General features: G+C 51.5%; 1 protein-coding gene across 3 annotated transcripts in view; it reads right to left on the reverse strand.

Moving 5' to 3' along the window:
* Window positions 1-4,555, reverse strand: part of TRAF3IP1 (TRAF3 interacting protein 1) — a gene marked incomplete at its 5' end in the record, with an annotated part of 65,387 nt that extends 60,832 nt beyond the window's left edge. For all 3 annotated transcript variants that reach the window (XM_079710799.1, XM_079710798.1, XM_079710797.1), the window contains 3 exons: window positions 579-740; window positions 1,167-1,235; window positions 4,433-4,555. In XM_079710799.1, the coding sequence (XP_079566925.1) occupies window positions 579-740; window positions 1,167-1,235; window positions 4,433-4,555 (354 nt within the window). The remainder of the gene's footprint in view (window positions 1-578; window positions 741-1,166; window positions 1,236-4,432) is intronic.
* Window positions 4,556-22,322: the final 17,767 nt, after the last annotated feature.

Raw genomic sequence — 22,322 nt, forward strand, 5'->3', positions numbered from 1 at the left:
GATTCTAGCCCATGGTGAGGATCTCAGGAAATCCAGTCCCTGCACAAGTGAAGTCGGATCTCTTTGAAGGCAGCACAGCTCTGCAAACACCCACCAGGGGAGAGGGAGGGATGGCGGGGGGGAGGGAAAGAGGGAGGGAAGCAGACCCAAGAGGCTGGAAAGGCGGGCAGAGAACAGGGACATCCCACAAGCCCCAAAGACGAAGAAAAGCAGCTCCTCCGGCCACCCGGTTGGAAACAGTCACCTGCCCTGAAAGGAGGCCCAAAAGGAGAAAGAATGCAGGGCTCAGCAGGCCGGGCACGCAGCCCCCAGCCACGTGCCCATGAGCAAAGTGCCTGCGGGGTCCCTATTTGATTCTGACAGCTCGGGAGACCCTGTGCGTAGCACTGCCTTATCTGTTTCAGTGTACAGCTCTAAACTACTTCTGCAACTGTGAGGCTCCAGGAGAGGTGGGATCAGATTGCAAGCACAGGGTTAAAACCCCCTCCTTAAACACCCCGGGCTCCGTTGGGTGGCCTGCCCTCCCTGTCTGGTCATCCCTCCCGTGCTGGCAGCTTCCAGCTCGGGGGCGGCGCTACCTTGTTGAGACAGCACTTTCCGATTCTCTGGAGCAGCTCGTTGGTCCTTTCAGGCTCGTGCCCAGCCACGATCCGAGCCGGTTTTGCCAACAGTGGCTCTCCGGAGACCATGACAACCACGTCTATGGCCTTCTGAAGGAAGCTAATTTTGGCGTCTTTATCCTGAAAGATTTCCATTTAAAACACAAATATTAAAATACTTCAAAAAGAGCTTGTATTATCTTCAGTATGGCCAACAGGCACAGTTCCCATTTAGATAAAAAGCTATTTTTAGATGTGTGTTAAATTTAGAAATCCTGACTCTTTATAACAACAACCACCAAAAAAATCTTCGGTAAAGCTTTTAGTTGTAGGTGGTGGGCTAGCATCATGAACCTTTGGAACACTCATTCCATTTCTCCAGGATAACATGAGCGTGCTAGGCAGCTGCCGCAAAGACCATGAAGTGAGAAAGGGCACATGGCAACTCCCAGAGCCACCAGCCTCGCATGCCAGCCACAGGTCAGCCGTGAGCGAGGGGCCACCACAGCGCACCGCTCACAGAAACCCTGTTCATGAAGGCGAGCAGGGACAGCGCCTCAAACCTACCTTAACGTTATCGGACTTCATCTCGGCGTCTGTGTAGAGGCCCTTCATGAAACCAGTCATCCTGATCACCTTCAAAAGATAAAGCGAGGCCATGGTCAGCACCCCACGGGACAGCCCATGCCCTGGCCTGGCCCGCTGCCCCCGCTAAGGGCCGCCTGGATCTGTCTACGCCCAGGATGTCATTCATCCACTGACGCAATGAGCACTGAGCATCTGCCATGTGCAAGGCCTCGTCCCAGGCGGAAGCCAGCCTGGTCCTCACAGAACTCAGCCTGGTTGTGACGACAGGTAAACACGATGGACCCGCGGGGCTATAAGGGGGGGACAGGATCACTCCTAGTCCAAGTGCAGGAGGCCCTGGGGAGTCAGGGAACACTTCCCAGAGCAAATCATATCTAAACTAAGACCAGCAGCTTACGGGAGAAGAATTGGGGGAGCAGGTATTGAGGAAGCACACGCCAGGCAAAAGAAACAGTCCCACAAGGTCCAACTAGGTCCTGTTTGAGGGGCCAGAAGAAGTTTGACAAGAGGAGTCTGAGGCCAGGGAGTCAGCACGGGCCTGAGCAGATAGCCTCTGAAGCCATCAGGAGTATGGACTTAGCCTCACTGCCATGAGGAGGCCCCGAGAGGTGCACAAACAGGAAACGGCCTCTTGTGAGGAGGGCTCAGGGCAGTGGAGAGCGTGGATTCTGGGAGGAAGAGGAACTTCCCAGCCTGGGTTTCTCCTCACCACTGTGTCACTCACTTCCTGGGACAGAGGGGCGCTCTGTGCCACATCACTTTTGTTCTCCCCCCACCTCTTCCTCTCCTCAGTCAACCGGGACCTCCCAGTTACCCCGCAGTCAGGCTTTGGGGGTGGTGATGTTTTCCGTTCCTCCCCACCTCCAGACACACCAGGGCCCTGGCTTCTCTCAGACCAGAGGTTTTCAAAATGCGGCAGGTCACTATAAAGTCAATGTAATGGGTGGCAGTGAGCATTTTTTTAATAAAACAGGTAAGAAAATATCAGACTGCACTGTATGTAGTAAGAATGAATATTGCCTCTATGTGTGTGTCCTGGGTCAGGCATAAAGAGTATTTATTACCTTAAGAAAAAAAAAGACAGTCCCACACTAATATTAGGCTCCTTCTGAGACCAAGCTACAACTAGCTAGCTATTAATTAAGCTAGCTTTCATTCCTCAAACTACTTAACAGCTGTGCTGTTTTTTTTCCTGGTAAGACAGGTGGAATATGAAGAGTATCCTGCATTTCATATTCCTGGAACTCCTGCATCCTCAGAAGGAAAAACCTTTTGAGCTTTTTCCAGTGTGCTTGACAGTTCAACTTGTGAGCAATCATTTTAACCAAGAAGAGACGTGAATTTCACAGGATCAGGGCTTCAGTTTATGAAGGAGGCAGAGTTGGTTTAGCTAAAATACTAACAGGGAGGCTTGAATACAATACTCAGGGGCAGTGAAGAATTTTCGTACAAGGATCTGCACATATTATCTGAAAATGCTTTCCAGATGTCAATTGTCCTAACATCTTTATTGGGTAGGTAACAATTAACATATTTATCTTTACACAGGTAGAGAAATTAATTTTGACCTTAGATTAGGAAAAACCTGAGGAAGAAAAGGAGACCAGTGGATCCCGATTGGGAACACGGAACTCCTTCCCCACACCCTGGCTACCTGGCCAACCAAGTCGATTCCTGCCCGAAACTTCCTCCTCCTTCCGACCTTCCAGGAGGTGGGGACGGCAGCCACCAGGAGCCCAGGGCCACACCAAGACCCACAGGACGAGGTATGGCCCCCAGCCTCCTTCCTGGCTCTGTTTCAGTGAAGTGATGGGACTAACACAGAAAATGAAAGTGTGAGGCTGGGCGGCAACCACTGTAGTTGGCCACTCACCTCCTGGCTAAGTGACTTGACCCCTCCTGGGTTAGAGGACACTACCTGCCTACTTCACAGGGCGGGGGTGATGCAGCTCAAGGCCCGGCTCCCACCAGCCTCTCCACGCAGCCACGTCCCTTCCCCAAACACTGTCCAGGGCAGGTCTAAGTGCTGCATTAGCTTAGGAGGAGGGGGAGGCCAGTCAAGGCAGACCCTTGGGATGTGGGTGGGTTTCAAGAGAGCTGTAAGCACGATGAGGGTTTTTAACAGAGAGAGGCACACATTGTAAGCTAAGCTAAAATGGCAAAAACAAGCCAAGCAAAGTTTGTGTAAGACGCCGCACCTGCTGGAAAGAGTGAGAAGTGAAGTTTAAGGACAAACATGGGGCAAGAGTGGGAGCCTGAGCCCCTGGACACCTGCAAGTTCGAGCTGACTCCTAACTCCCCAAGAGCATGCCCGAGTTCCCAAGGTCAGCACTGCACTCAGGTGCACCACGGAAATGGGCGCTGCCACCCTGAGATACAGGAGCCTTGACCGATTCCATTCAACAATGAATATTTGTCATGCACCTTCTGTGTACCGTACCCAGGATATGCCAACACACAAGCTACCGTCCGCGTTACTCAGGAATTCACCAGCCAGTGGGGGAAAGTTTACAGACAACCAATCTCAAGACATGCTCTGCCGTTTATCAGCAAATACTGACCTGCTCTTTTATAGCTTCTTCTTTTCAGACCCCTAAAACCACCTTCAATCAATTCACCTACAGGTACTGATTAAGCATCCAGTATGTGGTGACCACAGTGGAGCAGGTGGAGGGAAACTTGAGGAGAGGGAGTTTATTAAAAAAAAAAAAAAAAAAAAAAAAAAAAGAATTGATTTCTTTCTCCAGGGATTTGTAAGCACTCTCCACATGCTAGACACCGCAGCAAAAAAACCCCACAGAAACAGCTTTGCCAGGTAGAGTGGAAGATGTGCTCTAAGAGATACATGGGTAGGATGGGAAGAAATAAGAATGCGCCCCAAGGGGCCAGGAGTCTCCCCGGAAGAGGGGGCCCAGGGGGTTGGCGCGAAGGGGAGCTCAGGGATGAGAGCAGAGGCGCCGCGGAATCCGGCCAAAGCCCGGCTCCTCGGGCAGGGGACTAGCTCAGCGACGCGAGGTCCGACGCTGACGCCAGCCCTGGTCCCGACCCACAACCCGGCAGTGACCCCCGACCCGCATCCCGGCCCTCACCCCGACCCCCACAAGGGCCCTGACCCCCGGCCCGCACCCCGAGCCCCACAGGGGCCCTGACCCCCGGCCTGCACCCAGAAAGCGCGCCGGGACCCCGGGCCCGACCCCGAGTAACCCCGGCCGGCACCCCGACCCCCGCCCCAGCCCTGCGCTCACCTCCGTGATGATGTCGTGCAGGTAGCGGAACGGGGGCTTGTTCAGCAGCTTCTCCGTCAGCGGCGGCCTCCGAATCACCTTCCCCAGAGCCTCCTGCGTCCGCTTCACCACCGCCGCGTTCATGGCGGCGCCGCCCGCGTCTCGCCGGTCGCCGACACTAAGCCCCGCTCCGCGGCCGCCGCCGGCCCCGCCGCAGCCGCCAGGTCCGGCCTAGACGCGCCGCTCGGGTTTCCATCCCACAGTGCACCGGAGTCCGCCAAGGCGCGTGCGCGGGGCCGCGGCCCTCGGTCGCCAGGGCGGCGCGGCCTTAGCAACGGACCCGCAGTGGCACCCCGCCCCCTGTCCAGCTGCGCGCGCACGCGGGCGGCGTCTGCGGTGGGGCGGCGTCTGCGGTGGGGCTGCCTCAGCGTCCCTGCCCGGTGACAGCGCCGAACCCCTCCACCGCTCAGCAGCCTCGGGGAAAAAGCTGTTCGCCCCGCGTTAGAGGAGACCTCCGAGGACTGGATAGCAGCAGCACAGCTTCCAAGATTCATTTCAGGGGGACTGGACTAAGTTATCTCGAAAGACACATACCTTATCCTGTTGTTACTTAATATGGCTTCTTGGAAGAGTACCTCCTTTTCTCTGAGGCTATGTTTCTGTTCCTATAAAGCAGGGATAATATGTGCCAGCCTCCCTAGCTCCCAGGGAGATGAGGACTGAACGATGCTTCGGGGCTTTGTAACCAGGATGAAGCCGCTCCCTTGTTGTTCTGGCAGGTGTCTGTGGTTCTGTCCCATCTGTCTTCCATCCGCCACGCACAGGCTCACTGCAGATCCTTCTATCAATTTTGAAGCTTTGTGGTCTGTTTTTAGTTCTTCTGTCGGATACCTTTATAATTTTTATTTACATTCATTTTTACCATTTTCAATGCGCTCCATTCTTTATGTGTTCTTTGCTCGAGATGTATCTGGATGTGGAGTTTTTTAACTCAAAATTTATATTTGACTTTTTAAAATATTTATTTATTTGGCTACGTCAGGTCTTCGTTTCAGCACGCGGAATCTTCGTTGGCGGTATGTGGGATCTATTGTTGTGGCGCTCTGCGGCGCGCGGGCTTCTCTCTAGTTGTGGCGTGCGTGCAGGTTTTCTCTTCTCTAGTTGTGGCCTGGGCTCCAGAGCGCAGGGACTCTGTACTTTGCAGCACGCGGGCTCTCTAATTGAGGCGCGAGAGCTCGGTAGTGGCGCTCAGGCTTAGTTGACCCGCGGCATGTGGGATCTTAGTTCCCGACCAAGGATTGCACCCATGTCCCCTGCATTGGAAGGCGGATTCTTTACCCCTGGACCACCAGGGAAGCCCCTGATTATGATTGACATTCAATAAAATTCACCCATTTTAAGTGTACAGCCTGATGCATTTTGGTAATTTTACACAATTATGCTACCTACCATCACCACAATCAAGACACAGAACAGTTCCTGTACCCTAAAACATTTTCTCCTGCTCATTTGCAGTTCATCTCCTCCCCCACCCCGGCCCCAGGCATCTGTAACTGTCATTATAACCATGCCTTTCCTAGAGTTCCATATAAATGGAATCATACAGTACATAGTCTTTTGTGTTTAATTCTTTCCTTTATAATGTTTTGAGATTCATCCATATGTCATTCCTTTTTGCAGCTGAGTAGTATTCCGTAGTATAATTTGGTTATCTGTTCAACAGTTGATGGATATTTGAGTTGCTTTTAGTTTCTTATTATTTATGAATAACACTACTAAGACCATTCACATACAAGTCTTTGTATGAACATAAGTTTTCATTTCTCTTGGATAAATACCTAGAAATAGGATTGCTGGATTATATGGTAAGAATATGCTTAACTTTACAAGATACAACCATACTGTTCTTAAAGTGACTGCATCAGTTTTCATTCCCACTAGCAACGTATGGGATCCCCAGTTGCTCCATATCCCCTGGCAACACCTGATGTGTCAGTCTTTTTAATTTTAGCCATTCTAGTAGGTATGTAATAGTATCTTATTATGGTTTTAATTTGCATTTCTCTGGTTATTTCTGATTTCAAGCACTTTTCATGTACATGTACACTTTTCATTTTCATGGACATTCATATATATTCGGTGAAGGTAGCCTACAAAGTATCATTCAGGCATTTATTGAATCACTGCTGTGTGCTGAGTATTGTTTAGGTGCTGGGGATTTCTGTGGAACTACAGACCTTCTAGTGAGCAACTTCCACAACATCCACTGTTGTTCACTGCTCCTAGGACCATAGCTCTCTCTGCTGCTAACTGCATCCAGGACCACGTGAGCATTGGTTATCTAGCCAGAGGCCAGGTGAACAGCCAGAGCTCATCTCCCTCCAGCAGTGTCAACCTCATTTCTTTCCACACTTTACCATGCAGGTGGGCTGGCTGCAAGAGACTTTACTGAGAGGTTGAGAGAAGCCTAAGAGGTGACAACCTGCGAGGGAAGGCATTTGATAACACTCACTGGAGCTATTCCACGGTCCATGAGGAAGAAAAGCCCCCCCGGAGAATCGGGTTCTCAGAGAGATTCCCTCCCGGGTGGCCCTCGGCTATTAACCCTGCTTCCCAACTTCCAAGTCCACCCCTTGGCCAGAGCACCTCCATCCTCTGACCCCTACCTTATCAAATCTTCCTGACTTTCTGGAAACCCCACTCTCTACCCATGGGAGCTTTTGTCTTCCCATCCATTCCCTTTCTCCCAGCAGTACATTTCCCAGAGTCTGGGTTCTCCCGTCCGGACTCACAACCCAAGGTCTTGGTAGGACAGTCCCCTGTGGCATTTGGCACTTTGGTCCCTTGGGCGATGGTGGACACTGTGAACCAGGCTCCTTCCAGGGCTCTCAGATTCCTGTTATTCTCCTTGCGGTCCACACACTTATTTTTACCACCCATGTATCCTGTTTCCCAAGAACAAACATTCATTCTTAAACAGTGTTTAATCAAACGCCATAAAGAAGCATAAAATAGTTTCCCAACTGCCTCAGCATTTCTGAGCATCCTCACCCACGCTGATCCTAGTATTTCACATCACGATGGAGAATGGTATTCACTCCCGTCCACCACCCTACCCCACCTCAGGCCCCCTGGAAGTCTATGAAAGGGGGGGCCGTAATGGGACTGTGTACTTCTTCATGGCTGGGCCCTTAGTTCGTGAAGCTTGGCCCAAAGCTCTGAGGCGATTAAGCCCTTAGACAGAGGATGCACCAGCTTCCTGCCCTCCAGGCATTAGGGAGAGAAGGAAGGGGAACTCACTGGCACAGGGCGGCCAGGCCCTCGGGGCTGCAGCAGATGCAGAAGATGCTGTGGAGTCTGAGAGCCGGAGTGTCCCACCCAGACCTCTTTCTCCACCTGCCCTCCGTGGCCAAGCTGGGAGCCCAGAGTCTCCCGTCAGGAGCCCCCACCTGTGAGCTTTGAACACTGGCTGGGGTTGGCCTGAGCAGGGGCAGAGGGGGAACTCAGGGAGGTCAGTGACCTTGGCCTCTGACCCCCAAGTACACTGCCTTCTCAACAGAGGCTCCCCAGCCTCCTTCCCAGAAAGTTCACGCCGGGCAGAATCCTCCTCTGGGCCCGGAGCAGCCAGGGCAGCTGTGGCCAGTAACCGGCTTGTCTGTGAGCGGTGGGGGAGGGCCTATGGCTATGGAGAGTCCTCTGGCCCCGAGGGTCCACCGAGGACCCCAGCCAGTGCCACATGAGGAGGAATCGTGTTTCTCCCACAGCTGTGGAGAGCAGGAGGACTTCTAGGCTGAGGAGGCCCTGTGGAGGCCGGAGGGCACAGGCCTGGCCCCTCTCTGTGGGACCGTGAGAGAGGGTGTGAGATCTGAGGTCTGGGACAAGGGAGCAGGGTCACCACCCTGCACTGAGGGCCTGTCTGGGCGGAGGTGACTGTCGAGTGGACATGAGTCCCTGTAGGTCACGTCCTTAACACTGTCCCTAGGTGAGTCCTCACCTCCCCCCTGGAAGGCAGGTGGGCAGGCATTCTGGGGCCTGGGAAAGCAGGGTTAGTGGATGCAGCTAAGGATTCCTGACTCCAGGAAAGAGACCTGGCACCAGGGCCTCAGGAGTCGGGGCGGGAGGAGGGCGCCAGCTTGGGGCCTCCGGTTCTGGGGGCTGGCTGGCTGCAGGGAGTGGGGGGCCTGTACCCTGAATCCCCCTAAGTTCCTCAGAGTCACGAAAGGATTAGAGAAAAAGGCAGAGCACATAAAAGAGCGTCATTCATAAAAAAAGATAATTGATTGAATAACTAGAGAAAATCACAGCAAAGAAAGTGTTTGAAACATAAAAACCTGGCAGGAGACGCTTTTGAAATTGGCAGTTTCTGAATGAATGAATGAAGTAACTGTGGCCAGGACTCACCCCAGGAGGGAAAGTCCACAAAGCAAGGTGGCTTCCAGGCCCTACCTTCTCTTGCCTGAGAGGCGAACATTCCTAGAGACAAAGGCCCACAGAGGCTGGGGAGGTGCAATCCTGAGCTCCACATCTGAGAAGAGCCCAGAATGTAGGTCAGCCAGAGGGACGGGCTGAGAGGCAGGCACCAGGAGAAGGAGAAGTGGCCAGAGCCTGGGGACAGCCTCAGAAGGGCAGGTATCAGTCTGTATGGCCAGTCAAGTGCCTTGCTGTATACTCCATCATCTAAGCCACGAGGTAACTGACATCATTTTGTGAAACCTGAGGGGTCTGCCTAGAAGGCTTTGTCCCCTCCTCTCCAAGTGAGCCTAGAAGACAAAACCTTCTATCCGTTCCTAAACTTGCTAAGATCATTTCTGCCCCAGGACCTTTGCACTTGCTGGTCCTTTCAGCTGAATGACACTGGTCCCCCAGATCTTCATATGGCTGCATCCTTGCCATTATTTGGGTCTCAGATCACATGTGACATCCTCAGAGATGTCAAAAGTAAACCACATCTGAACTCTCCAGCCTGTTATCTTTACTTTCTTCGAAGTACTTATCACTCTCCGGAAGTAATTTTTAAAATTCATATCTGCCTTTTCATTTTCTGTCTCATCTCCCACCCCAGTTGCCCCCCAGAAAGTGAGTTCCATGAGTACAGGCTGATTTGCTCACCTCTGAATCCCCTATACCTTCAACATTGTCAGATGCATACGATACTCAATACCTATTTGCCAAACGCTGAATAGCTTATGCAGTTAGTAGAATTGCTCTTTCCTAAGGGCTCTTAGTAACATGGTTCACTTATACCGCAAGTTTAAATGAAAAAATCAAACTATGATGTTATGTGGACAATATGATCTCAGTCATGTTAAATGTGTACTTGTGTGAGTGTGTTTGAGTGTGTGAATAAGTCCAGCAGTCCCAAGGTTTCAGAGATGATCTTGGAGTTGGGATAATGGGACATTTCTCTGCTTCTTTATACCTCATTGTAATTTAGATTTATTTCTCAGTAAATAGTAACTTTTCAATCAAAAACAAAAGTTAAATGTTGTCAGAGGAAACCCCCACTTAGGAAAAGCCACAGTATTGATGCCTTGTTAGTGAATGTTCTGGATGCCCATTTATACCCCGTTCAAACATAACTGCATCTAACAGGATCAATTAGGAGACTGAAGTTTACCTGGTACTGTGGTGAGCTCCCCAAATTAGCAGCGACCAGCTGTCACTTTACCTGTAACCAGCTGTGTGACTTTTTGGTCAATTCTGGCCTTTTTAGTCCTCATCTATTTCACCAGGAAAATGAGGGGTTTGAATTAGATAAGCTCAAACGCCTCCTCCAATAATTAGCCCTAATGACAAGCCCTTGGAACAACGCCCCGCGGAAGAATCTGGGCGGAGCCAGATTCCACCAGGATTTTCTTAAACCGGGGTCTCCCAGGACCTAGAGATCTGATGGAGGGCCCTTACATCCATGAAAACACAGACAGCATAATTGTTTAGGGCACCTTCCTGGAGTGGAAGAGGGGGGCGTCCATGGCTTTCCTCGTATTTGAACAGGGGGGCTGGTTCTCAAACAAAGGGTAAGAATCATCTGCTGTCAGAGACCCAAGCAAGCAAGCCCCTTCCAGGAAAGCCTGGCTAACTAGTGTCCAAAGTCAGTCACGGTTCGCCCAAAAGCACGAGGACAAGGCACACACGTGGACTTGGCGCTTTCTGCCAGAGTAGGTGTCACAGGAGGGCAGGCGGGCGGGTTCCGAGGCCCGAGGAAGCTCAGCGCTGCCTGGCACTGCCCCTCCGCCTCGCTGGGCCCCGCCCCTCCGGAGCGCCTACCACATGCCGTCCACGTGAGCCACACACCGTGAGCCCCACACCGTGAGCCGCACACCGTCCACGCCTCAGAGCAGAGTTTCAGAGCACAGTTTCTGTCTGAATCACGTAAAAACTGAGTTTTCCACCCAAACTATGCCAGCCTGCCACCCCTGCAAGCCCTGTAGGCTTGTGGGTCATGCCTCGGGGAGCTTCCCCTGACCTGCACCTCCGCGTGCCTCGCCAGGTGGCCCACGGCCGCCCATCGGCTTCCTCCAGGCTGCAGTTAAACGAGAAATTGTATGAAGGGATGTACAGTGTCTCCTCCCCACTAGGACGCAAGCTGCAGGAAGACAGGAGCCTGCTCTGCCGTCTCCTCGGTACACACGGTGCATCTTGGCTGAATGAGCCAGAGTCTGAAACCACTGTCACGGATGCTGTGGACGGCCACCCAGATGCCTCTCGGACCAAAGGCCGCTCCACACGGAGTACTGGTCCTTGTTGCCCCCCAGCCAAGCTCCTCTCTGGGGAAATCCCACCAGAGCGGCTTACCTCCCCCCTCTTCCCTCCGGGGAGTCCCCATTCGAGCTGGGGCTACAAACCCACTTTCTCAGGGACCTCCGCCTGATATAGCTGCTCTCAGGAGTGGTCTGGGGAAGCAGCCTCTAACCGGAGACTTGGAAGCGGACTCACCCACTGGCCAGCTGAACTGAAATCCTCATGGTTAGTGTAAGAGTGGGAGAACTGAGCCCCTGGTGCAGTAGGGATGCAACAGTGAAAACTCTCCCCAGCGCTGGAGGGATGGGAGTCCAGCAAGAGGATGCTATCTTCAGCACCTGAAAGAACCATGGGGTCAGTTGGTGGCTGTGGGGTTGCCAGGGCAGTGGGTAAAGGCAGTGAAGGCCAAGGCTGAGAGGCCGAGGACCTCCTTGGCAGGTCGTAAAGAAGCTCTTGTCTCTTGCAGCCAAAGATCAGAAATAGCGGAGGATCCGGTCCAACAGTAAGTTTAAGGACAGTGGAGCTCCAGAGGAGGTTTATTTCTCAACTCCAGGAAGTCTGTTCTGCCGAGATGAGACGTCTGATTGGGAAGAAATGGGACTGAGATTTGAACAGGACATCTGGATTGATGTGCTCAAAACTCTAGAATCCCCACATTCCCCTGAATCTTCTGGGCTTACAGAAGTGGTCCACTCCTCCCCGTAAAGGGCTAGCATTCCCCCTTCTCGAAGACAATATAGAGGTCATTGCATGCAAGTCAACACGCACCTTTCTCAGCATCTTCCCCATTAGCCCCGTCCTGGCCCCAAAGCTGTTACTAGGGTGGTCAAGTCATGACATGACCTGTCTGGGTCTGCTGGGCCTGCTAAGGGAAGGAGGCGCTAGACCCTACAGGAGCTGCAGGACCCAGCAGAGCCTGGAGACCGTATTTGGGACGGCATCCCAACATGCTGGATCAGCAGGGGATAGAATGAAAAGTTGGATGAGAGAGAGTTAGTCAGTATGGGAGGACTTCTGCCATACAGTGTAGGATTTACGACCCTGACAAGGGCCCAGGGAGACGGGACTAATCATGTTAGTTGTTAGTATGGTTCTTGAAAGCCTGCAAAACGCTGTGGCCTTCACTAAGTGAAGGAAAATTGCCATCCCTGCCACGGGATATGGTGGAGAAAAGGGTCAAAGGCTCAGAGAAGTAGTCCTGCTAGAGTAGACATAGTATGTAGTGCCAGCAAACCCGCCAGCCAACTTGCTTCCATGCGAGGTCCTGGTGGATCACTTCTTTCACCAAAGCAATGACTGGTGAGAAGTGTGCTCGTGGTCAAGAGATGCTGTTGTGAGTCTGAGCTCCCTGATGACAATGGGGACGACAGGATCTCAGAATAATAGAGGCCAAGCAGCGGTGCCTAATGATCAGAAACAGGGTAGATACAATTACAGTAAAGAGTGGCCAGGTTGGCGTGGTAGCCAGCAGGAGGTGACATGCAGACAGCCATGGAAATGGTTGATAGAACACAGTGTTCCTAGGGGCCAGATGCACGGGCAGTCAGTGAGGTTTAAGCAGCCAAAGAAATCAAAGATAATCCAGAGGCTGAGGGTATCTGCCCCCAATAAAATGCCTCTATCCCTTACGCGCTTTTCAGACCTGGACCCCACTGACTGAAGGAAAGCCCAGATTCCCAACGTCACTGCCACTGTATACAGTCATAATCTCCCCCAGTCTTTCTCCAGAGAGACCTAAGGTCACTCATCCAGGTAACCCTACCCTGGGGGGCAGGGGCGGGATATACACAACCTTTTCAAGGAATATTGGACGCAGGGTCCTGGGGACCTGAAGCATCATCATGGCCCCTGTTAGAGGGAGGGCATTCAGGGTCGAGTGATAAATAAAGTCCTGGCCAAGATTTGCTTCAGTTAGCTGTAGGTTTGTTTAGATTTTGTTAGGTCCACTGAGTGTATGGACCCACCTGGTGGTCATTTCCCAAGCCCTTAAACGCATAGTTGAAATGGACATACTTAGCAGGTGGGACAAGCCCCGTGTTGGCCAGGTCCTTGGACTGTGGACTAAGAGCTATAGAAGTGGGGAAGGCTGTGTGGGAGCCCCTGCTCAACCTCGGCCAGGAGAGTAAACCAAAACGATACTGTATACTGGTGAGGATGACAGTAGTTATAAGAATGGGATCTGCCCCACTCATAAAATGGGTAGTTTTCCCCATCATATAGCCATTTAATTCATCAGTCTAACTCCTATAAAATTCAGTTGGATCCTGGAAAATGACAGTGGAGTACTGTAAACCCAAACAAGTAGTAGCCCCAATTATTGTATCTTTTCCAGAGCAGGTCAACACAGTCTCAAGTCCGTGGTAGGCAGCCAATACATTCTTTTCCATCCCTACTAAAAAGGAGGACCAGAGGCAGTTTACATTCATTTAGGATGGACAGAGGGCACGTTGATGGTCTTGCCCCAGGGTTATGTTAACTCTTTTCCCGCTGTCCTAACATAGTCTGGGCTGTCTGGGCACTCTGCACGACACCATATTGGTCCAACATATTAATGGTATCATAGTAATTAAACTGGATGAACAAGAGGAAAACACATCAGAGGCTTTGGTAAGATACACGTGCTGCAGAGGGTGGGAGAGGAATCCTATGAAGACTCAGGGGCCTGCAGCCTCAATGTTTAGGAGTCCAGTGGTTTGGAGTATAACAGCCATCTGCTCCAAAGGGAAGGACAAAAAAAAAAAAAAAAGAGAGGACAAATACTGCATTTTGCACTTCCCACCACTAAGAAAGACCCACAACGCCTCGTAGCTTCTTTGGATGCTGGTGGCAGAGTGGGCCACACTTGGGAATAATGCCCCGATGTACTTACCAAGTGGCTCTGGGAAAGGTCCCAGAACAGCAAAGAACTCTAGCAGGTGCAGGCTGTGGTACAAGCATCCCTGCCACTTAGACCATATGATCTGGAAGATTCTGTGGTTCTAGAGGTACCTATGTTGGGAAACAATGCCATATTCCTTTAAACCACTAAGCCTGTGGTAATTTTATGGCAAGCCCCAGGAGGAGAATCACAACGTAGACCCCTAGGTTTCTGGAGCAAGGCCACACACTACCTGCAGCAAAGACCGATAGCTGCTGGCACACCTCTGTGTCCTAGAGAAGAACTGCCTGACCGCGAGACACCAAGTGGTCACCACACCGCTAGAGCTGGGTTCCACCAGACCCTCCAAGTTGCAAGGTCAGGCACAGCCAACTGCGATCCACTGGAAGAAGAAAGTAGTATGTCAGGATCGGGCACGAGCAGGGCCAGAGGACGAAGGAAAACCTCGTAAGCTCAGACCTTCGTATCACCTACTGCTGTTGCCCCATTTGCCTGTCCCTCACCTCCACCTATTGCTGTGTTGGGTTAGGGTGGCACTTATGACCAGCCAACAGAGGAAGAGGGGAGCTGAGCTTCCTGTGTGGATGGGTTGGCTTGGGGTGGGGCGCAAAATGTGCCTAAAAACAGCAGCGCTACACTACAGCCTCACTCGGTGTCCCTGAAAGGCAGAGTTGACATGAACTCTTCACAAGCTCCCAGGGAGGAGAAACTTGGTGTGTTAGTTTCACTGTTGCTGCTACAACAAATTTCCACAAACTTAGGAGTTTAAAACAATATACATTTAATATCATACAATCCTGGAGGTCAGAAATCCAAAATGGGTCTCACTGGGCTAAAATCAAGGTGATGGCAGAGCTGTGTTCTTTCTGGAGATTCTTGGGGAGAATCCACTTCCTTGACTTTTCCAGCTTCTAGAAGCCACCTGAGTTCGTTGGCTCGTGGCTTCTTCCCAGCAATGACATCACTTCAACATCTGCTTCTATCGTCACATCTCCCTCTCTGACTCTAACCCTCCTGCCTCCCTTTTTCCCTTTTAAGGACATTTAGTTAAATTGAGCCTGCCCAGATAATCCAAGATCACCTTCTCATCTAAAACTCCTCACCTTACTGACATCCGCAAACTCCCTTTAGCCATGTACTGCTACATATTCATAGGTTCCAGGGATCAGGACGTGAACATCTTTGGGGGCCATCATTCTGCCCACCACCCCTGGGCAGCACACTTGGCTGTTCATTTTACGTAGAAAGGGATGTGACCTGAATGTGTTCAAACCCATGGACAGTGACTAAAGGCTTGGCTGCTGCTAGTCTGGACCTGGAAGGATTCAAAGGTTGAGGACCAGGAGTTTTGTGGGGGGGCACGTGTGTAGATCGACCTGTGGGGGTGGGGGTGGTGCGAAGACCTTTGTCTTCCACGGTGACACCCACCAGAAAACACCCACCAGGGAAGAGGCAATAACCAACCAAGCAGGCAAATGGTTTGACTGGTTGAAATCAACATGCCTCAGCCATTGGCCACTCAGCGATCAGCCGTGGTGGTGGGATAACAGGACGGCATGGGCCCAGCATGAGATGCTACCCACCAAGGCTCAGCCGGTTATGGCATCTGCTGAAGTTCAACCTGACAGCACCAGGAAGCAGAGCTACCCCCATCCTAGTACCACCCCTTGAGGAATTCCACAGGCTACTTTGTGGAAAGTTGATCACTTTGGACTTTTCCATCCTAAAAGGGGCAATGATTCATGTTGGCTGAATCAACGCACATTCCAAGTGTGGATTTGTTCTTCCTGCCTTTACGGTCACTCTCTGGGGCTTATAAGAATGTTCGATCGTCAGGTATAGAACAGCACATAATACTGCTCCAGACCAGAGGACCCACTTGACAGTAAAGGGGGTGTGGCATTAGGCCCATGAGCGTGGGGTCCACAGGGCCTCTTACTTACCTCTCCACCCAGAAGCTGTGTGCCCAGGTGAGTGATGGAGCGCTCCTCTTGAAGGTTCAGCTGAGGTCCCAGGTGGGAGAAAATACCCTATAAGGATGCGACTCCATCCTTTAGGACACGGAATGTACCCTAAGTCATTATAAATTGCTGTCTCCAATTGATAAAATGCATAGGTCTGGGAACCAAGGAGTAAAACTAGAAGCAGTGGGCTTCCCTGGTGGCGCAGTGGTTGGGAGTCCGCCTGCCGATGCAGGGGACACGGGTTCATGCCCTGGTCTGGGAAGATCCCACACGCCACGGAGCGGCTGGGCCCGTGAGCCATGGCTGCTGAGCCTGCGTGTCTGGAGCCTGTGCTTCGCAATGGGAGAGGCCACAACAGTGAGAGGCCCGCGTACCGCAAAAAAAAAAACAAAAAAAACAAACTAGAAGCAGTGCCCTTTCCTTCACTTACAGGCATTCACTGGGAGAATTTGTGCTTCTCCTCCAGAGGGAGACCACTTCCACCAGGGTACCCAGTAAGAGTGCCACTGAACTGTCATGGCTGTCACCAGTCACTTCGGGCTCTTTGTGTCCAGAGACCGGCAGGCAGGAAAAGGAGTCACCACCGGAAGGTGGGATACCAATGTAAGGTCAGACCTCCTCAAGCACAAACAAATGGGAATGTGGTTGAATTTTTAAATAACCTTTTAAATAAGCTGTAAATCCGGCTACATGAATTATGAAACCCAAGCCGCTGTTCTGCACACTATACGCAACATACTTTTTTTGGATAAGATTAAAAAATAAAAACAAACCAAAGGATGCCCAAGGTTGCATCTCCTGTGAGACCTTCGACTCCCACCTCAGCTGGTCCCCAGGGCCCATCCACCCAACCCCTTTCTCAGGCCATGTCCTGGGGATCATGTTCATGGTCAGACCCCAGATGTGCTTCGACCCTCCCCTACCACGTCCTGCAAGGCCTGCACTGTCCCCTCCCCACCAACCCCACTCCTTTTCCTTTACTTTGTCCATCAAGTTGGTCTCTGAGCCCCCAAACAAGCCTGTTTACCACCATCTGAACAAGATTTGACATTCATTTCCCTCTGATGCACTCGCCTTCAAATCAAATCAACTTTGTAAAAACAAAAATAACACAAGCCAGAGAAACAGGAAAATAACATTTATATCAGTTCCCACAATGTTCACTGTATGCAAACAAAAAGCTGAGGCAGAGGTCCAGGAGTGATGTGTTTCTTCAAAAGGCAGTAACTGGCTAACAATTTATATGTTAGTCTTGTCCATTCACTTTGTGCAGTCCAAACAGATGAATTTTATATGTGCCCAACAATTGTTACAAATTTAGGACAGCTAACACTAGGCATACTGCCAGCTTCTAGAAGAAAACAGGGCTGCATCATTGTACGGAGCCATTAAGTGAGGCCAGGCCCACCCCTGAGACTCCTGGGGGTCCACACGCAGGAGGAGCATGGAATAGTTTTAAGAGTTAAAACAGGGCTTCCCTGGTGGCGCAGTGGTTGGGAATTGGCCTGCCAATGCAGGGGACATGGGTTCGAGCCCTGGTCTGGGAAGATCCCACATGCCGCGGAGCAACTAAGCCCGTGATCCACAACTACCGAGCCTGCGCGTCTGGAGCCTGTGCTCCGCAACGGGAGAAGCCGCGACAGTGAGAGGCCCGCGCACCGCAATGAAGAGTGGCCCCCGCTTGCCGCAACTGGAGAAAGCCCTCGCACAGAAACGAAGACCCAACAAAGCCAAAAATAGATAAATAAATTTTTTTTTAAAAAGAGTTAAAGCAATTGGTTTTATTGTAAGTGCAATGAAATTTTACAAACAAACCAAAACCAATTCCACTTGCTGGAACTTAGTAGGCTCTCAGCAAATGCTTAGTGCACTCAGCTTTCCTTTCACTGAAGCTCTCTGCAAACTCAGGGCTCAGCCGTGTGCCAGAGCTGAGCCTGGTGCCTGTGAGGCATCCATCACCACGGGGAATTGGGGCTTTCACAGGCCTGAATCCCAGGTACCAACAGGGGGTGATGTTTTCAGGGTATTTCCATTGTGCCCGTTGACTTTATGCCTAAAGAGAGGCTTCCATTATGACTGAGCAAAAGGAAACCAGAGTCTTGTAAATTTTCCAGAAAGAAAGGAGGTGAGATTTCACAGGAGAGCCACGGCCAGGCTTCCTTCCCACCTGCTAAGCCCCTATCACTTCTCTTAAAAACAACCCGGCCCAGCTGGAGACACATTTCCGCTCTCCCATACAAACTGAACAAAGGCTTCGTCGGCTGCAAGAAGGTGGCTGCAGAAAATGGGTCAGTCTTTTGATGCCGGTGAAAGATGCTAGTCCCTGATGATAGGCATTCACACACACACATGTGCACGCACGCACGCACACACACACACACACATACCTCACTGGGCCATGCAGACGGAGCCCCAGAATCCCCAGGGACAGACATGGCTTTCCCAGATATCACAGGCAGCCTTGGCCTGAGCACCCTCCAAAGACCTGGAGGGACAATTCCCAGTCAGGAGCTCCATGTACAAGCATGCCAGGAGCTCCTTTACTGGCCAGCAAAGGGTGTCTCAGAGGAGAGTTCATCTCTGGAGTGACACAGATGTGGCCTGAAATCTTGGGGACCTGAACAACGAGGGGGAGGGAAGAGAATATTGAGGGGAAGGTAGGGGACAAAAGAGTTAAACAAAAACAAGGCAAAGGACTTTCCTGGTGGCACAGTGGTTAAGAATCCACCTGCCAAGGCAGGGGACATGGGTTCAAGCCCTGGTCCGGGAAGATCCCACATGCCGCAGAGCAACTAAGCCCATGTGCCTCAACTACTGAGCCCTCGTGCCACAACTACTGAAGCCTGTGCGCCTAGATCCCGTGCTCCGCAACAAGAGAAGCCACCACAATGAGAAGCCCGCAAATCCGCAACGAAGAGTAGCCCCCCCTCACTGCAACCAGAGAAAGCCCCGGCTCAGCAACTAAGACCCAACTCAGCCAAAAATAAAATCAATTAATTAATTATCTTTAAAAAGGCAAAAACATTTGGATAGGATGAGGTGAAGCTTGTCCTTGGAAAAAAGAGTGAGTTCCAAACAGATTTGGAGAGAGCACTCCTAAACCTAGAGCCCAGGGTGGCGAGAACTGACTCTCTCAGAATAAAAAAGACTCCATGATCCCGGTCAGGGACGCCATCAGATGTTTCCCGAAAGCGGCAGTTGGATGAAGAGTTCCGAGTGTTTGAAGAATGCTGGAGTCCCGAGGGTGAGGACAGAGAGGAGGGCAGGAGAGGAAGTCAGGTATGGTAGAAGCCATGGGTGCACAGTGTCCTTCCGTCAGGGCCGGTGGAAGGTGAGAGCCGGGGACAGATTCTGCACGAGGCGACTTCCAGGATGCAAATCCGCCCACACCCAGCGCTGACCGACGCTGTCATTTCGGGGCCTGATGTCTTCACCCAGATGACACCCAGGGCCACGTCCAGTCTTCATGGACCGAGGAGCATGAGCAGGCAACCCGTGTTCCAACCCGGAGCCTGAGGGGGTTGGAGGAGGAAGGGGCTGAAAAGTGACCTGGAGGTGCGCTAAAGCCTCGGGGGTCCAGCTGTGAGCAGGTGGCGGGCAGGGGCAGGGTGAGCCCCCCGCCCACCCCCAGGGCTCCCCCGCACTGCCCTGACCCGCTCCAGGAAGAGCCTCTTGCCACATCTCTGCCTTAGCTCCCCCAAATCCCACTCATGAGAGATACCTGGTCTTTTTCTTTTTTTTCTGAAGTAGAATTGATTTACAATGTCGTGTTAGTTTCAGCAAAGTGATATATATATATATATATATTTATATTTATATTTATATTTATATATATGTGCATAACTGAATATATACATATATTCTTTTTCAGTTTTTTTTCCATTAAAGGTTATTATAATATATTGAATGTAGTTCACTGTGCTCCACAGTAGGTCCTATTGGTTATCTAGTTTATATACAGTTGTGTGTATCTGTTAATTCCAAACTCCTAATTTATCCCTTCCCCCTTTCTCCTTTGGTAACCATAAGTTTGTTTTCTCTGTCTATCTCTGTTTTATTAATAAGTTCATTTGTATCATTTTTTTAGATTCCATATGTAAGTGACATCATAGGATATTTGTCTTTCTCTGTCTGACTTACTTCACTTAGTATGATAATCTCTAGGTCCATCCATGTTGCTGCAAATGGCATTATTTCATTCTTTTTGTGGCTGAGTAATATTCCATTGTATATATGTATCACATCTTCTTTATCCATTCATCTGTTGATGGACACTTAGGTTACGTCCATGTCTTGGATATTATAAATTGTGCTAGATGCATGGTCTTTAAGCAAACACGCTTAGAAGGTTTTGTTTTGTTTTGTTTAAAATCTAGCTGAGGGCTTCCCTGGTGGAGCAGTGTTTGAGAGTCCGCCTGCTGATGCGGGGGATGCGGGTTCGTGCCCTGGTCCGGGAGGATCCCACATGCCACGGAGCGGCTGGGCCCATGAGCCATGGCCGCTGAGCCTGCGCGTCCGGAGCCTGTGCTCCGCAACGGGAGAGGCCACAGCAGTGAGAGGCCCGCATACTGCAAAAAAAAAAAGCCTTTGAGTGTGTTCAGGGTGCAGCTGGGCCTGGATTTGCTTGGGTTTGTGGATGTCTATTTAGGGAGGGGGACGGGGAGTACGTCAATGTCAGAGAAACAGGAGGGGCTGCTCTCACCAAGGAGCGTGCGGCACGCAGCAGGCCTGCCAGGACTTATGTGGGAAAGATTGTCCTGATGAACTTGGCATTGCTCCGCTTTGCCTCTGTGTGTGATGAAGTTGCACACACACCTTGCCCAGGAGAGGGAAAGAAGTGACTTGCACATAGGAAATCCTGAATGTGCATTTGGCTTTGGGAACAAGCAGCTTGGTTTGTTGCAGGCCACCAGATCATAACTCTTCCCTCCCTCCCATCCCTCGTCCCTAGGAAAGCCCAGGAAGAAGAATGGACAAATGGAGGGAGATTCTACAGGCCCCTTCAGCCCTTCAGAGCCCAACTAGCCTCACCTCCCCCATCAGACCCTGCAGTTTCAGAGGCTGCTGCAGCTGAGCTGCCTTGGAGTCTGCCTGCTGTTTCACGTCCCACAGGGAAAGCCTTGGCCCTCTACCTGGTCTGAGAGGAAGTTCTACTCTCTCCTGACACTTTAGACGGAAGGCTGGGGCTTCAAATGCCACAAACAATGCTCACTGAAGAACAAATGGCTACAGCCAAGGTACTCAGAGTACAGCGCTCTCTCCCAGAACTGCCCACACCTGGCTCATTTGCCTCTGTGGCTTCCACCTTCAGAAAACCCTCCTTCGACTTCCCTGGTGGTGCAGTGGTTAAGAATCCGCCTGCCAATGCAGGGGATACGGGTTCGAGCCCTGGTCCAGGAAGATCCCACGTGCCGCAAGCAACTAAGCCCTTGCGCCACAACTACCGAGCCTGCGCTCTAGAGCCCACATGCCACAACTACCGAGCCCGTGCGCCTAGAGCCCGTACTCTGCAACGAGAAGCCACCGCAGTGAGAAGCCTGCGCATGGCAACCAAGAGTACCCCCGCTCGCCGCAACTAGAGAAAGCCCAGGCGCAGCAACGAAGACCTAACGCAGCCAAAAATAAATAAATAAATTTCTTTAAAAAAGAAAGAAAACCCTCCTTTTCCAAAGGCCTTTCCCACTCTTCAAGCGCTGCCTCCTCCATGGAGCTTCGGGAATGACTCTAGCCCCGGTTAATTTATGATCCATACCGCTCAATTTAGTAGTTGATTAAGTTCCCTTTTCATGAGACGTCCTTTCTCCCTAATGACGTGGTTGGGGGCAAAGACAACATCATTTATTTCTTTTGTACATCCTTCTAGTAACAAGGACCCCATTTGCTGAAACAAAACTTGCGACACATGGTCTGAAAAATAAGAAAGGCCACCTGGAAGCTAGCTGTCCTGGCAGATCTGGGACAAGTGTCCACCTCAGTGGCCTGGGTGGGCGCGCACCGGGAGCTCCTGCAGGGCCGCCCAGTCTCCGGGGCAGCTACAGCGCCTAGCGATGAATGAATGAGAGTGAGTAAATGAATGAATGTGAATGAGTGAATGAAAGATATCTGCGGGGGGCTCGCCTCTGGCCGGTTGCTCAAGGTGACAGCCTCTGGGGGCCTGGGTTTCAGCGGGGGTTCGGCTGCCCGGCGGGCCGGCGCGGGTGCACAGAAACCCCAGTCCCGCGTCCAACTCCCCCCGCCCCGCGGTGGTACGCGCCACTCCGCACTCCCTGAGCCGGCGGACCCAAGCTGTCTTGAATGGAAGGCGCCGAGGCCGGAAGTGGAAGGGCCC

Source organism: Hyperoodon ampullatus (genome assembly GCF_949752795.1).
Source record: "Hyperoodon ampullatus genome assembly, chromosome: 8".
Classification (NCBI taxonomy): domain Eukaryota; kingdom Metazoa; phylum Chordata; class Mammalia; order Artiodactyla; family Ziphiidae; genus Hyperoodon; species Hyperoodon ampullatus.